Genomic DNA, 17,046 nt, shown 5'->3' on the forward strand with positions numbered 1-17,046 from the left:
TATATGCCTATATTCATAGCATTTTCACAATAGTCAAAAGGTGGACGCAATCCAAGTGTCCATCAACAGATGAAACAAAATATGGTGTGCAGATACTATGGAATATAATTCAGCCTTAAACAGAAAGGAAATTCCCAAAACACATGCTATGACATGAATGAACCTTGAGAACATTGTACAAAATGAAATAAGCCAGTCACGAAAGGACAAATGCTAAATGACTCCATTTATATGCGTACCTAGAGTAGTCAAAGTCATAGAGATAAAAATATAATGGTGGTTTCCAGGGGCTGCGGGGAGGGAAAAATGGGGAGTTATTGTTTAGTGGGTACAGATTTTCAGTTTTGCAAGATGAAAAGAATTCTGGAGATGTATGGTGATGGTGGTTGCACAACACTATGAATGTACTTAATGTCACTGAATTGTACATGTAAATATGGTAAATTTTATGTTATATGTATTTTATCATAATAAAACATATACACATTTAAAATATATAAAATGTAAAAAACAAAGCCAATGTTTCTTAACCTTTTTTTCATATGGCTTCTACAAATACCCTTTTTAGACTTTGTTTTTCCTTAATACTCCCCGTAAAGAAATGTTAACACCAGAGATATGCCATATATTTATTTATGTACAGTTTGCATGTATGTGCTTTATATATAAAAAGAATAAGGGGGATTTTTTTGCCCTCAAGAACCACCCTGGGCATTATCTTCACCATATGGAATGTCTGGACTGTTAGGCTTTAGTGACATGAGATCAGAATCTATGAGAGCAAAACACAGCATTTTTTATTGGTATATGTTAAAACTACAGGTAGAGATCATAAGTTATAGACTCAAAGAAACCTATGTGCAAAAGTATCAAAAACCATCCATATATTCATCCATTCCTTTTATTTAACATATTTTCTAAGGACCTATTATACTATGAGTTAGGCCCTGTGCAAAGCAATGGGACTACAATCATGAACAAAAATGACATGCTCTTTACCCTTAGAGTACTTTCTAATCCAGTGAGACAAATATTGCTCAAAATCACACAAATAAATGTCAAACAGTGGCATAATTAAGTTTCTCAAAAGAAAGATAGATATTTCATGTTATAGGCAGGCCGGAGTGGAGGGGTTTCTATGGAAGTGATGATTGAACTGATGTTGGAAGATGAAAAGGCTTTAACTAGGTAAAGAGGAGAGGGAAACTTTTCCACAGAATGGGGACAGCCTAGGCTAAGGACGTGTGGCCAGAAGGAGCATGGCACCCACAGGACACCAAAGAAGACGGGAGTGGCTGGAACATAGCAAGTCACATGGAAAGTGATGAAAAATGGAACTAGCCCAGGGTTTCTCAACCCTGGCTCTATTGACATTTTGGGCCTGATAATTTTTTGTTATGTGAGGCTGTTCTGTCCATTATAGGATATTAAGCAGCATCCATCCCTGTCTTCTACCCACTAGATGCCAGCAGCATCCTCCCCCTAAGTTGTAATAACCAAAAGTATCTCCAGACATGGCTAAATATTCTCTGGGGGGCAAAGCCACCCTCAACTGAGAAGCACTGGACTAGAGAGATAGGCAGGTTTTACTTTATTCTGTGAGCAATGGGAAGCCTTTTAAGGATATTACAGGGGGAGGGGATGAAATAATCAGAACTGTATTTCTAAAAGATCCTCTGCCTGCAGTGAGTGAGAAGAGGGAAAGCCCAGGCTGGAGGGGATGTGGCTAGTACAATTAGGAGGCAAGACCAGTTTAAAAGCTCCTAGATCAGTCCTCATGAAAGATAATAATGCTTGGACTAGGCTAGTGGGTGGTAGAGATGGAAAGCAGTGGATTGATTCGAGAGATAGGAAGTAAAACCAACAGGACTTGGTGATAGATTGGACATGTAGGGTAAGCCAGAAGAGATGTCAGGAATGATTCATTCCAGAGGAAGTGGATGCACGGTGGTGCTATTTAGTAAAATGGGCTGGAGACAGCCTACGTTTGGGTGGGGAAGACTGCATAATTTGATCATGTTAAATTTGAGGGGCCTTTGAGATGCCCAGGGGCAGAGGTCAATTAGGTACTTGGATGCATAGGTCTGGAGCTCTAGGACATCTGGATTGGAGATATAAATTGGGGAGTAAATAGTCTAAACTTGGCAATCTCCACTGTGAAAGTATATGCCACCTTCTAGGGAAGGAATACAGGAGGAAAAGATGAGGACCTGGGATTGGGACTTGAGTGTGGCCATCATTTAATGACCCAATCGAGAAAAATACACCTCAAGGCATCAGAGAAGGAATGGCTGGAAAGTTGGCAGGATCAAAGAGAATGTGCAGTTCCAGATGCCCAGGGAAGAGAGTGAGTCGAGAAGCCAGGAGCACAGAACTGTGTCAGATGCTCCTGAGAGATTACTAAAATAGCTAAAGAAAGTTTGTTGGATGTAGAGCAATGGCCATAGTTGGTCTTAGAAAAGGGGTTTCGTGGCTTGATGGGGACGGGGCCAGATGGGAATGGGTTGAAGAGTAGGAGGTGAAGAAATGGAGACAGAGGGTATAAATAACATCTTGGGAGACTGGCCCGTGAGGGGGAGGACAGACATAGAGTGGAACCTGGGGAAGGATGTGAGGAAGTTTTAAAATGGGAGAGATGTACACGTTTCAGGTCATTTGGGAAGGCTCCAGCTGTGATGAGTTGGATATCCAAGGGAGAAGGGATGCTCCCGAGGTGAGAGGGAATGGGATTCAAAGCATGGGGAGGCAATGGCCTTGGAGAAGGGGAGGAGGGAGGAGAGGCGTGAGCGTCGTGGCGGTGTGGGGGAGTGGTGAAGTGAAGAAGCTTCTGCTGAGAGTGAGGGGAGACTGGGCCCAGCAGGGAGTGAGTTCAGAGGTTTGAGAAGAGTAGGGAAGTTTGAAATTATGATTAGTATTAGAATAACGATTTTCAGGAAGCAGCAGATCCTTAGTTATCTGAGAAAAATAACATTATGATTGAAATACTCCTACTTGTATTGATTCGTCTCAACAAAGTACCATAAACTGGGTGGTTCACAGCAATGGAAATTTATTCTCTCACAGTTCTGGAGGCTACAAGTCCAAAATCAAGGTGTCGGCAGGAGCGTGCTTTCTCTGAAGGATCTAGAGGAGACCCTTCCTTGCCTCTTCTAGCTTCTGGTAGTTTCTGGCAATCCTTAGCATTCCTTGGCATGTGCTCTAATCTCTACCTCTGCCTTCACATGACCTTCTCTCCTGTGTGTCTGTCTCCAAATGTCCTTCTTTCTGTAAGGATACCCAGTCACTGAATTAGGGCCACCCTAATGTAGTATGACCTCATCTTAATTTGATTACATCTGCGAAGTTCCTATTTCCAAATAAGGTCTCATTCACAGGTTACAGGTAGACATGAATTTTGGGGGACACTATTCAACCCAGCACATCACTAAGACATGAGATTGTGCTACTGCATTTTAGAAGTACTTACAGAATTAAAGCGAAAATGCTTTTAACAGCTAATTTATGGATGTCAAGTGCCTCACATACACAGTGTCACATACGCCCTACAACCATTGTAGTCTACGATGTCTCCTCTGTTCCCATGTTACAGATGAGGAAACAGAGGCTAAGAGTAGCTGAATGACTTGCCCACAGTGAGACCCCAGCAGAGCAGGGTGAGAATGGGGGCGTTCCAATTCCAGAGGCCACTTTCAACACTAGGCTCTATTGCCTGCCCTTTTCTAGTTACTACTGAATTGATCAGAAAAACAAACTAATCAGCTAGTTATCCACCTCAGGAGCTCTCTCTCCCTGCCAACATTCTTTGTTTATGCATTTCTTTGTTAATATATGTTTTCTGTATACAGCTTTTTATACAGTCAGAATGTTTCCAGCCTTGTGCCGACGGCCCACGGTGTGGGAGCAGAAGCCTGCTGCTTGGTCCATTTGGGCTGGCCAAATACAGCTCTCCCTTTTCCAGTAACTGCTGGGCTTGGCTTACTTTCCCCAGGTCCACAGCGTCCAATTCATGGAGTTCTCGGAAGTGGAGAACCAGGATGACTACTACAGCACAGGAGCTGGCTGCATCCACACCCAGGACCAACGAGGGGTGCATGTCATGTATGAGGCAGCCTTGAGTGATCTGAAGGAACTGGAGGCAGAGCTGCTGCTCGTGGCCAGCTGTTACATTGAGAAAGAAAAGGGTGAGAAGTCAGGTTTTTAAAAATCAACTGGCAAAATAAACAAAAAATATTAAGGGCCCTATTTAATGCTCCCTACCCCAACATATAAACACATATCCAATAGTATCTGAAAATTCAATAAGCACACCTCCCCCACCCCCAACACACACCCACTTTAGAAAAGATACAGTTCTGTTTCCAGCACAAGCCCCCTTCTGATGGAGAATGTGACTACTCTTTAAGGGCTCGGTTGTAATTCTTACTGTTGTTTAGACTTTGCTTGCTGCCCAGGGACATTTCTCTGTATCACCCACTGGGGGCAGGGTTGTGGTGCAGGGCCCTGAGGGAGGCAAAGTAAGCAAGTGAAATGAATGGCTTTTTAAAAAAAGTGATAGACTTTGAGGAAACTGCATTTAGAAGCAGAGACATCCCTTGGTTCCTAACAGGAAACCAGGTTGCAAGAAATTCTGGCTAGGAAAATGCCAGACAAGCCCCAGAGGAAGAAATGAAGAAATCATTACTCAGGGTCATCAAGTAACCTATAATCTGTATTCTCTCTTCCTTTTGGCATCACTCAAATTTATCCAATTTTAGAAATAGATGAGGTAAGAATATTCTTCTTTTTTTGTTTTTTGAGACAGAGTCTCGCTCTGTCACCCTGGGTAGAGTGCTGTGGTGTCATCACAGCTCACTGCAACCTCAAACTCCTGGGCTCAAGCAATCCCCCTGCATCAACCTCCTTAGTAGCTGGGACGCATGTCACCTGTAGGCACACCTGTGGGCGCACATCATGCTGCCTAATTTTTCTATTTTTAGTAGAGACGGGGTCTCTCTCTTGCACAGGCTGGTCTCAAACTCCTGAGCTCAAGTAATCCTCCCACCACAGCCTCCCAGAGTGCTAGGATTACAGGCATAAGCCACTGTGTCTGGCCCAAGAATATTGTTTTGAAGTACTATGACAGCATTAACATTACATTTGGAAAGAGCTTAGAATTTCTAGACCCATTGCAATACTTAAAGGGAAATTTAGTAAGGGGTTGTGCTATTTTGTAACATATGTAGACTATAAGGATAATTCATGTTTATATTGTTATAGAATGCTGCTCAAAGAAAGTATGACAATTAGCTTTTCAGATCGCAGGCAGAATTAATTTAATATAAGATTGAACTCTTTGTCCTGTCTTTGCCACAACCATTGGTATCTGAATCGTGGGATGCAGCAGTAGCATCCAACATTCCAGGGTGTTTAATTTCAGCTCTTAATTTTTATCTTTGCTAGTTATCCTACATACTAATGCATCATTTTTGTCCATACTAATTTATAATACAACTATTTCTAGCTGCTAAGAATTTAATTTGCTTGAAACACTTAATCAGTAGTCATTTTAACCACATGGGCATCTTTCAATTGAGCTAGTAAATATATAGTCATCCATTGTGAAACTTCCCAACTGCTGCTAGAGAAGCTCCTAATCAAAGTCTTTCTCTTTCTTAGTACCCATCATATACTTGATGATGATGATGATTATTATTATTATTCTGAGACAGGGTCTCACTCTGTTGCCCTGGGTACAGTGCAGTGGTATTATCATAGCTCACTGCAACCTCAAACTCCTGGTCTCAAGCAATCCTTCTGCTTCAGCCTCCCAAAGTGCTAGGATTACAGGTGTGCCTGGTCTGATAATTATTGAACCCAAACTTCAGCACCTGAAAAATCTCTTATCTTCAAATATTTCATTCTGAAATAGACCACTTAAAAATTTGAAGCAATAATAATGTTGGTCATGAAAAGTAACATTAATACAGTGAAAAAATATTTCAGCTGAATAATGACAATAATTAGTTTTATTAATTTAAGTTAGTAATTAACGCAGTTAAGGAATATCTTGGAAACTTCTCTGAAAAATTTTGACTTGGGGCCGGGCGCGGTGGCTCACGCCTGTAATCCTAGCACTCTGGGAGGCCGAGGCGGGTGGATCGCTCAAGATCAGAAGTTCGAGACCAGCCTAAGCAAGAGCGAGACCCCCGTCTCTACTAAAAAATAGAAAGAAATGATCTGGACAACTAAAAATATATGTATATAAAAAAATTAGCTGGGCATGGTGGCGCATGCCTGCAGTCCCAGCTACTTGGGAGGCTGAGGCAGAAGGATTGCTTGAGCCCAGGAATCTGAGGTTGCTGTGAGCTAGGCTGACGCCATGGCACTCTAGCCCGGGCAACAGAGCAAGACTCTGTCTCAAAAAAAAAATTTTTGACTTGGCTAACATTAATGGAAATAGCAGGTTGAACTGAACTTTGTTGTTAAACCACCAGGGACCTGTTTTTATGGATGAAATTTGTGCTTGCTTTTAAATTGTAGGTTTGAGGACATTTTGGCATAGATTACTTGTTAACTGAATTTTGGTTTTATTTCTAAAATTAATCTTTAAAACTAAAATTAGAAAGTAAAACAAAAACTCCTGTTGACTTAGAAGTCAACAAGTATGAACTTGGGGCCTAGTCTTTGCAGATGGTTCTTTAGCCGATTCTTAGGAATCACAGTGATTGGTTCAGTATTTCTGTTCCTGAGATGGAGCTCATAGACCCTGAGAGGGGCACATTTCTAATTGAAACAGCTTCTTTTGGAGGCTTGTCTCTAATCATTCCCACCCCCTTCTCTCCCAGGTCACAAAGAGGGCTGCGAATCAAAGAGTGGGCAGGACGGGGGATGGGCCCACGCAGGTGTGGACAGATTTGCTGTGCTGTATGACATGTGGACTTGGGAAGCAGCTCTTCTGGAAAACAAGTGCCAGGTATTTTTGCCTAGAAGACAAAACATCTATTAAAAACCATTCTTACAAAATCCAGTCATTTTTTAATTTGTTTTTGTTTTTTTTTAAGCCCAGTGGGACTTTTAGAAAAGCTCTCCATAAAGCCAATAATTATTTTAAATAATCTTAGCTAATTATAAGGATGTATTAAATTTTATTTTCTTTACTGTGGTTTCTCATCATAAAAAATAAAATGTGAAGGACACTACTTTATCTTAACAGGTGTGATTTGTTAGAGGGCTGTGGCCTTTCTTATCTGTGTGCTTTTAGTGAGAATGGATGGGGATTCCATTCCTGCTCTCTGCGCAGGCACAGGGACAAGCCTTACTTTGCTAATCACAATAAACTGACTGACTGATCATGGCCTTTAGACACAGACAAACTGACTTGATCATGTTACGCCACATGTGGGTGGGTGAAAGAAGCTGGGCAAGAAGTGCGGAGTGCAATAAGTTATGACGGCGAGTTTAAAGCAATGCAATGAGCTATTAAGTCATCGCCATATCATGAATGGTTCATATCCCAGTAATAAATGAAACACTGCAGGTGTACTGCTCTTCATTTTTGTCCTTAGCATGGATTATCGGCCCTTCCGATAGTCACCAATTGTTAGGAGTTTATTCATGAAACATTAAGTATCTACTCTGACTGGTATTGTTCCAGGGATTAGTGACATACAGATAAATAAGAGAAGATGTTTTCTATCTTTAAGGAATTTATAGTCCATAAATATTGATCTAATCTCTAAGCAAAAATTATAACCTACTGGCTAACAGCCTACAATTGAGGCATATTCAAGAGCCACTGGGACTCCACAAAGGGAGGGATTTGTGCGGGCAGGGACGGGCTGTTGGGATGGAGGAAATGCTAGGAAGTCTTCCCAGAGGAACAGATATTTAATCTTGTTACTAAGAGATGAGTTAGATGTTGTCTGACAGAGAAAAAAAGACTTTTAAGCAGAGGAAACAGCATTCACGATGTCAGGGAGGTGGAATAGGAAGGGCCAGTTTGGGGGATGGTAAGAAGGCTGCTGTGGCTGGGTGACAGGCACAAGGGAAACAAGCTAAGCATGTGTTTTGGGTGCAGCCTGTGAAGGGGCTGCTAATCATTTTAGAGTTTACCTAATAAGTAAAGAAGAGCCATTAGTGTGTTTTTGTAGTGGAGAAACATAACTGTGTTTCCAACGGCTATCTTGGGTGTCAGTGTGGAGAATGCATTGGATTAGAGAGCCCCTGAGAAAAGTGCAGTTATTGCAACAGTGACCTAAAGAGTTAAGAAGGGGACCTGGACTAAGGATGTGGCAGTGAGAAATGGAAGGGGGAGCAGACCTGAGAACACTTTTCAGAAGTGGAAAAATGACAGGATTTGAAGACCGCCTCTGTATGTTGGAGTAAGAGAGTAAGGGTGGAATTCAAATGATTTCCTTAGGGTCAGGGAAGAGGCTATTAACTGTAACAGAATGTGGAAGGAGGAAGAGTCTTTAGAGGAGAATAATATTGACCCCAGGACAACAAGGCCTTTGAGGGGGTTTGCTAAAACCCAGGTGTGAGTGTTTGGTGGGGAGCTATAGGTTTGAAGCTCAGGAGCAGGTATGAACTGAGATCTGAATGTGGAAGTTGAGCCATAGTAATGAATCACAACAACTGGGAAAAGCTAGAGACACCTGAAATGAGTTCCTGGGTAACACCTACACTTAAGGGGCAGGTCATGGAACAGGAAGGAGTAGTTAAATTTAAAGACTGGAGGAAAACAAGGAAGAAATAGTATTGTGAGAACCAATGGAAAAAAGAGTTTTAATTAGGAGAGGATGGTTACAAGCATGGAGTGCAGTGAAACAAGAAAAATAACTCCTAAAAACCAAGCAGATTGGTCAGGCAGTCTTTGGCTGCTTTGCAGAACACTTTCAGAAGAGTTGTGGTGGTAGAAACCAGGTTACAATGCACTATGATGTGGTCAGAAGATGGGGAAGTGGAAATGTTTTCTTTGAATTGTTTTTCTAGTAGAATAGATGGTTTCATTTCATCTACTCTCTGGTTTGTTACTCATAGAGATGTAGGTTACCTGATGTTTGGAAAACAACTAGCTGGGCTGAAAGGGTGCAAGCCTTGGACTTTGAAAAAATATTCCTCTTTTCAAAGATAGCTGGCCTCTACAGAGTTTGTCTGCAACCTTAATCTGCCAATTAGAACCTTACTTTAATCAACTGAGGAAATGAAAGCTTTAGATGCATAGTGTAATTGGGGAGGCTGTATGAAATGTAAATAAGACAGAATCACTAAATGGCAGGGTTATTGGTCCAGGCATGAATTTTAAACAGCCTCCCTTTTCTGTATTCTCTCTCTCCCTACCTTTCCTTTCAATGCTTCTAGGCCTCCTGTGGGCGGGTCCAGGCAGGAGTCAATGGCAAGAGAATAGAAAGGCAGAGAGGACAGAAAAACAGATTTCTCCACACTGTAGCCTACGATTCATTCCATGCTAAGCTATCAGGGCTGTCCACTAGTTTCTCCTTTGGTGAATAAAACTATTTTAACTGAAAAACAATTGTTGAACATATCTCCCTTCTTTCTACCCTGAGAATAAGTTCCGTATGGAAACTGAGCTATCTGTGCCAAAACTGTAAAATACGGCCTTCTAAGTCAGAAATTCTGTCAAAGGAGCCTATTTTTAATGGACAAGCCAGATTTCTATCTAAAGTACAATTGATTTCCCCCAGTATTGATTCTACTGCCAAGTTTCCTCAGCTGTTTTTGGTTGTTAAGTATATTGGTATCACTAGAGTTAAGAATTGCTTGAACATATTGGGTTCTTTTAAATCCTTAAAATAACCGTATTATGTATGGAGGCTCATAAAATTAGAGCTGGTGTGAATCTAGGTGGATTAAGGGACTCAGAGAAGCCAGGTATCAGCTGCACCAGCTCCTAAGTGACACTTCACCATCTGCTAATTCTTTCTACCGCCACTAAAGGACACATTTGAAGGATAAGTTGAGTTGGTGTATGCAGCACTAAAGAGATTTTTATGTATTATTCCTTTAAAAATGAATAAAAAACAAATTTCTGTGACAAGTTAGGTCTAGCAATGATTTTCTGTTCTGCGCTTTCTGTTTTGACCTAAAATACAATTTTTAAAAGTGTTTTAAATCCCAGAAACAAAAAAAAGTTTGAAGTAAAAATAATATAACACAGTAAGGTTTAAGGTTATTTATTTTGTCTATTTTCCTATTCTCTCCAATATTTGATGCCTACTATCTGTGTGTACAACACAGATATTATTTTTGCCTGAGAGTTGGCCTTTGACACACACAAGTGACATTTGACAGGCTGGAAAGACTTCTTAGACAAATACCAGCCCAGAGTTTAAATGGAAACGGGCCAGTTAGCAAACAGATAATAAATAGAACCCGTGAGGCAGAAAGATCATGGTCCCACCCCTGTTGGGAAAGAATTCGTAATAAAATTATGCAACTGTCCATCTGAGAGCTGCTTGAGGTTGAGCCCAAAGCTTGAAGAAGCCTCATCAATTTAAAAAGAGAGCCACATTTTCCTTTTCAACAGCTAAGGTTACCAGATAAAATATCGCAGTATTTGTGACATACTAAAAAAACTATTTGTTACCTATCTGAAATTCAAATTGGACCGAATGTCCTACATTTTTATTCACTAAATCTGACAACCCTATCAACAACAATAGTGAGCATGGCAATTTAGCCCGGGCCTCTGCAATCGGGTATCGCCAGATCGGAATCACCAGCTAGAATCCTCCCCCAACTCCCTACAAACTTCCTCTGCCAAATAACCAAACAATTGGGATCTTTGTACAGAAACAGGTCAAGGAAGTGTAAATACCATAAACCAGTTCCTGGGATTGCCCTGGCCCAGCCCAAAAGATTCAAGTTAGTCCAGAATGAATTAGGGAAGTAATTGTTTCTTTCCTAATCTCCACCTGGGGCTACTGAGTGACACCCTTCTTACCCCAGCTAGGCATTCCTCCCATTTCTGTTTTATCTTCTGCTATTTAATAAGTAAATGTTAGCCAAGAGTAGAGCTCAGGTGTACAGAACAAGGTAATTTAGATCACCCTGCTTGCTTCATTTTCCTCAGGGCTCACTTAAAGACAAGGGGATCTCCACCTTCCCTCCTGTCTGGCTCTTAATGTGTGAGTTTCTAACGTGTGGAGCATCTTCTGTGGCTTGAACTTTTAGCATCCTCTTGTGTTTTCATTTTCATGCTAAGGTTGATCTAAGGTCCCTTAGACCAGTGTTTCCCAGAGGTCATCCTACAGAACTGGGTGCTAAATAAAGTGCCCTAGGCTCCTTCCTCCCTGAGCCTTAGCATTGGGCCCTCTCAGTAAAGCAGCATTTGATTCCTAATGTGCTATTCATTCTCAAGTGTTCAACTCTCTTGTGCAGAGGAGGAAAAACTTTTTCCTCTGCCTTCTTAGATTCAGTGCCTGGGCTGTGAAAACTAAACGTACCAAAGACAGATTAACAGGAGAAAGGGTTTATTATGTACTGCGATCAATCGGCACTACTTATCTTGGCGGAGGGGCCCAGCTTGGGATTCAAACCCAGTGATCTCTGAAGAGCTTTTTCTGCTTAGCATCATGACTAATCACACACAGAATAGAAATTCCTTAAGCTCACAGACAAATGTAAAGCAAAATAAAGAGGCATCTCTTTCTGAATTCCCACACTAAGAACACTCTTCAACTGTTAGTGTCTGGAAGCTTTCTTCAATTTTTAGAAAGACTTGTGAACTCCACTAAAACTGAAGCTCCATTGGGGTTTTTGCACACTTGGTGGCTTTGAGAGTTCTGTTTATTTCCAAGGCCCTTCCTAGAGGAGTCCAGTCAGGAGTCCAGAAAGATCATTTTGTATTTAGGAAGCACTTTTACCCTCAGCCTTCCATTCTACCAACCCCACTTCCATCATTTTTATGTAGGTGAAATCTGGGCAAACTATGAAAGAGAAGGGGTGAGAAATAGGGCTGAGGATGTAGAAGACAAGAAGCCACCTTCCTAGCTTTGGTGATGGAATAAATGGAGGAAGGAGAATGGGTCCTTGAAGAAAAGAGATAAATGTATTTGATGAAGTGCCTTTGAATGTGTTGCCTCTTTGGAGCTTATAATTATTACATATCATGTTATTGATTATATAATCACCTTTTTATTTGTGGAGACCAGGGGAAGGGGGGATGGACGCAGAAGGGCAAACTCAAATCTCGTTCTGGCTCCAAAGCGTGTGTTCTTTCCCTTGCCCTCCCTAATTCCGTCTGTGGGCCCACTGATTGCACTGAGCTGTAGTGGTGCTGCATCTGCCCCTCTCGTTGCTGGGCCCTGGGGCTGCCTCCGTTGCTCCCTGACTATCAACCTTACTTGCAGCTTCTTGACAGTTACTTTGAAGCCTACCAGCACACGTTGGACCCTGAGGAGAGGTTTGCTTTAGCACAAGTAATGACAGACATCATGCACCGGCGCCCAAGGTTTGATCTCAGCCACTCTTATTTTATTAAGGCCTACCAAGATGAATGCACCTGCCTGAGGCTTCACCTGCAGCTAGTGAGGGGCATCCTCAACCAGCAAGTAAGTACAATTGGGTTTTTAAAATACTACATGTGAGAAGAGGATGGAAAACACAGGCCAGAAATGAAATTAGTGTTTTCTGATCATTACAGATCTGGAATTTTCTAGGGCGGCATGTTCAACATGTTTATTTGTATTGTTGAATTCCAAGTACAGCTATGGTCTTAAAAGAAGATTTCTACCCCTAATTACAGTTATTGGTCCACAAGGAATTGATGATCTCAGTTTTCATTACATCATAGAGTTTACCAGAAGAACTAATGAAAGAAGAACTAATGATACATCTCTTCAGGACATTAATGCATAAAATTGTGTTTATTTAAAAATTTTTGTGACTATTTTTAGGACACTGAAAGAAACAATCACATCGTATGTCCTCTAGGGAAAAGCCAGTGGCATGGAGCAAGCAGGAGACAAAGGATTGTTGCAACCTGGTTGGAATTTTTCCATGTAGTGAATTATTTAACAGAAAGAAATTTTCCCTTTTCACCTCTTAAAATTATCTGAAGTTGGTTGCCTTTTTGCTTCCCTTGGCTGACTGGCTCAGATTGAGAGACCAGCATGTCTCATTGCAAACGAGTCTTCAAAACAATGTCTGGGTGAAAATTAGTCAAATGATGAAGAGACACAAAGGAATGAGATCCTTCTCATGTCAAGACTCATAACTCATGTCCATGGGAAAGTTTAACTTTTCTAATTTTAACATTTATGCTACATTTTTAGATAGAGCATCAGAGGGAGTATGTCCGGAGGCTTTGGCGAGATGATCATCTAGACAATAGCAATAAATTTGGACTTCCCCTTAACATAATTTGCAAACAACTTATTTCTATCAACAATAGCTAGTAAGTTGGTATTGTCTTTTGATATTTTACATTTAATCTTCTAGATTAATTAAGGGTATAGTGTTAAATCTAAACACTACTCTGTAAGTACCTCTCAAGTATTTAGGGAGATGAGAGAAATAGGTATAAAAGCCACAAAAGAGGGATTCAAATATTGAATATCTGTTTGATTTGTAAATAATAAAAAAATAGGAGACTAGAATTTAAACTTAAGCCACTGGGTGCAAAATCATCATTCCCTTGATAAGTCCTGGGGGGGAAAAACAGTTGCTCTTGAAATGCTGTTATAGGATTTAACCAGTGATATCACACAAGCCCACATATATGAAACTTGGATATACTTAAAAATTTCTTAAAAAGGAATTTCTTTATTCTGGCAAGTGTCACTAAAGAGGTTTCTGCAGACTCGCCTTGTGACTCCCACCCCTTTAAGGAGCAAAGTTAAATTCCCTGAGGCCACTCAGGAGGGTATACACCTTGTCACCCACTCAACATATAGCATGACCAGCCCCCTCATTCCCTTCCAGCCTTTGAGGGAGAGGGAACAGGGAAACAGCTGTGGTATTGGGGACAGTCAGGGTGCCATGAGAGCTAATAGCTGAGATTTTATCCTCATTTCTTGAGAAAGAGCCCCAGGCTTCCAGGCACAAAAGTCTGCATTTTCTCCATAGCCCTTTCTTAGGACTGAATTCTTCTCTGCAATAAACTTGAGACATCAGCTGTGTGTGTAGCTTGCTATGGCAAGAATCTACTATTCAGGAAATGGTTTTTGGCAGAACAGGCTAGGGCTATATGGATATTAAAACCTGCCAGAATAGTCTCAGAAGTGAATGTTATTTGCTTGGTGAGATTCTTTTCCAGACTTTAGGCTATATTTTTTAAAATGCAGGACTGAGAAGGATCCTATTTGCATAGATTTAAAGGGAAATGTTATGTTCTTCAGTGCTTTGTAGGTATGGAAGGACCCTTGACTTGTGCTGTGTCCTTTATTTCCAAAGGAATAACCTATTCTGGTCTCATACATTTATAAAATATAACATCCTTACAGCCAATATGAATGATTCCAGCAGTTGTATACAGAAATTTAAAAATTGTCTTTGTTTATTAACATTTTGGAAAACAATAGAAAAAGATTCAAGTGAAAAATAGAAACTAATAACCATGGAAATTATTTGTTTTTTATTTAGTCACTTTTCTTTTGAGTTATTTTGTTTTCAGATATTTAACTAAATATTGATTACTGAAATGTTGACCTTTTTGCAGTATACAGTCTTAATCTTATTCTTATTGGGCATTTAGAATATACGCCCATGTCTTTCAGTTTTAAAAGGGTTCCCATTGAAGCAAAGAGCACACTGTATAATCCGGTGGGCTCCCTGGACAGACTCTGAGGTCCCTCTGAGCTCCCAGTATTTTAAATATTGCTCTGGACCTAGAGGAGCTGTTCTACTGGTCTATAAAAATATAAAATTCAAATATCTTCAGAAACAGATTAAATTCTTTGTCGTGTAAAATTACCATTCATCGTTCCTCTTCTTCAAGCCCAGCTTTGAAAAACGTTTATCTGCTGGAGTTCCACCCTTCCCTCGGCCTGGCGGCACTCATCCCCAGAGCCCTAGAGCATCTCCTCCGAGAGGCCTGCCACACCTGCAGACTCACGTCAGCCGGTGACCTCGCCATGCTAGAGCGACGTGTCCTGTGGCTGGCCCTGGACCTGTGGCTCAATCCAGCCGAGCCCGAGGCCTGGTATAGCACTCAGCTCCAGAAAGATGTAGGTTCCTTCTGAAGAGGGTAGTTGGGTCTTTGACAAAAAGAATGTTTCCTTCCAGATGTTACTATTTAGCATTGTTTTTCTGTTTGGCTCCATTCCCCCCAATTTGGCCAGAGACAGATCACACTCATAGGCTTTGCCAGAATTTTCATGTGATTTGCAGGGGAGATGGGGGAATAGAGTCAAAGTTTCTAATTTATAAGGATGCAGCGACAATTAAAATTAAAAGAGTGATATATATAGGTACGTGGAAAATGTTTTCTGGTTTATTATTTAGATTTTAACAATATTTTAAATTAAAAATTATATATTTTCTTTTCACTAAGATTTATCCTAAAATTTTCCTCTTTTTGTCTTGAGTCAAGTGCCAGCTACTGAGGAGGATGAGGCAGGAGGATCACTTGGGCCCAGGAATTTGAGGTTGCAGTGAGATATGATCACACCAGTACACTCAAGACCAGGCAACAGAGTGAGACCCTGTCTCAAAAAAAACCAAAAAAACAAAAAAGACCTTTGTATATATATTGGCGGATTGCTTTCCAAAATGTTGTGCCAACTTATAATGCCATCAATAATGTATAAAAGTACCAGTTCTGCTATACGGTGTTAGGCAAAAGCATATAATGTATGTGCTAATATCTACATATACATCAGAGGAGGCTTTATGCAGTAAATGTGCATTTCCTTGCTATTTATTGAGATTAAATGTTCTTCCAAATGTTTTGTTACTATTTTTATAAATTTTCTTTTGTTTCCCTTTATTTATCTGCTGGAATTCTAATGTAATTCCTATCTACTTACATGAGACTTTTTTAAATAAAAACTTTAACCTCTTCCTCTATCATTTTTCTGCCAATATTTCACCATTTGTCTTTCTGTTTTTTTAACAGAAATTTATTTGCATATAGTCAAATCTATTGATCATTTCCTTTGTGATTTCTTCTATCCTCCTAAATTCAGAAAAAATTTTCCTCCAGATGTTTCATATTTGTCTTATTGTAATTTTTTAAGGATTTGGTTTTATTTTAAAAACATTTAATCCCTTTAATATTTTACTGGAGAGAGGGAGGGAGAGAGAGAGAGAGAGAAAGAGAGAGTGTGTGTGTGTGTGTGTGTGTGTGTGTGTGTGTGTGTGAGAGAGAGAGAGAGAGAGAGAGAGAGAGAGAGAGAGAGATATGTGAGGTACAAGTTAAAATTGAATTTTTTCCCAAATTACCAGCCATTTATCCTACTACCATTAATTGAAGATTTTTTCACATTGACTATGGTACCATATTTTTAAAATGTGTTTGAAATTCTCCTATAAATTATAGTGAATATCTGGGATACCTGTCTAGTCTCCCACTAATGCCACATAGTTGTAATTAAAATTTTTGAAATGTGTTCAGATTTGGACCAGAAGTAATAAATATTCAGATTAACTATTTGTATTGGGTCAGCAAATGGAGGAGATATTGCCCTCAGAAGACATGCAGGAATTTAATAGTTCTCTTTGTTATCACTCTGGAAGACTATAAAAACCTAGAAATAGCATTCTTGAGTAGACAGGTGCTTTGGTAGATAAGTAGGTAGACAAGGGAGCTTATGTCCCCTGGGGAGCCAAACAGGGAAAGGCAGATTGCGGTTCCCCAAAATGGGTCGTTCCTGAGCGTGGTATATTAGAGGACAGCAAAGATGTTAGAGTAGAGGTGCTCACCAATGCAGAAGGATGTTAAAGGACAGTGTGGTTACTTCACAGATCACTCAGGGCCTGCTCTGTAAAGGCAGCTGGGTACACACTAAAGCCACTGAACTTGGAATTAGGAAGCCTAAGTGTGCTGTTGGTACTGCTTGTGGGACCTTGGAAAGTGTCGGTGTTGCTTCCGATCCCTCGTTGATA

The 17,046-nt window shown here is 40.5% G+C and overlaps 1 protein-coding gene across 1 annotated transcript in view; it reads left to right on the forward strand.

Annotated features, from left to right (window-relative positions):
- The window catches only part of LOC105815872 (transmembrane protein FLJ37396), a 36,269-nt gene that overhangs the window by 5,399 nt on the left and 13,824 nt on the right, over positions 1 to 17,046 (forward strand). Inside the window, exons 3-7 of the mRNA XM_012651127.1 lie at positions 3,989 to 4,181; positions 6,825 to 6,952; positions 12,351 to 12,551; positions 13,275 to 13,396; positions 14,939 to 15,167. Coding sequence (XP_012506581.1) covers positions 3,989 to 4,181; positions 6,825 to 6,952; positions 12,351 to 12,551; positions 13,275 to 13,396; positions 14,939 to 15,167 — 873 coding nt within the window. The remainder of the gene's footprint in view (positions 1 to 3,988; positions 4,182 to 6,824; positions 6,953 to 12,350; positions 12,552 to 13,274; positions 13,397 to 14,938; positions 15,168 to 17,046) is intronic.

Source organism: Propithecus coquereli, unplaced genomic scaffold (assembly GCF_000956105.1).
Source record: "Propithecus coquereli isolate 6110/MARCELLA unplaced genomic scaffold, Pcoq_1.0 Scaffold35, whole genome shotgun sequence".
In the NCBI taxonomy this organism is placed as follows: Eukaryota; Metazoa; Chordata; class Mammalia; order Primates; family Indriidae; genus Propithecus; species Propithecus coquereli.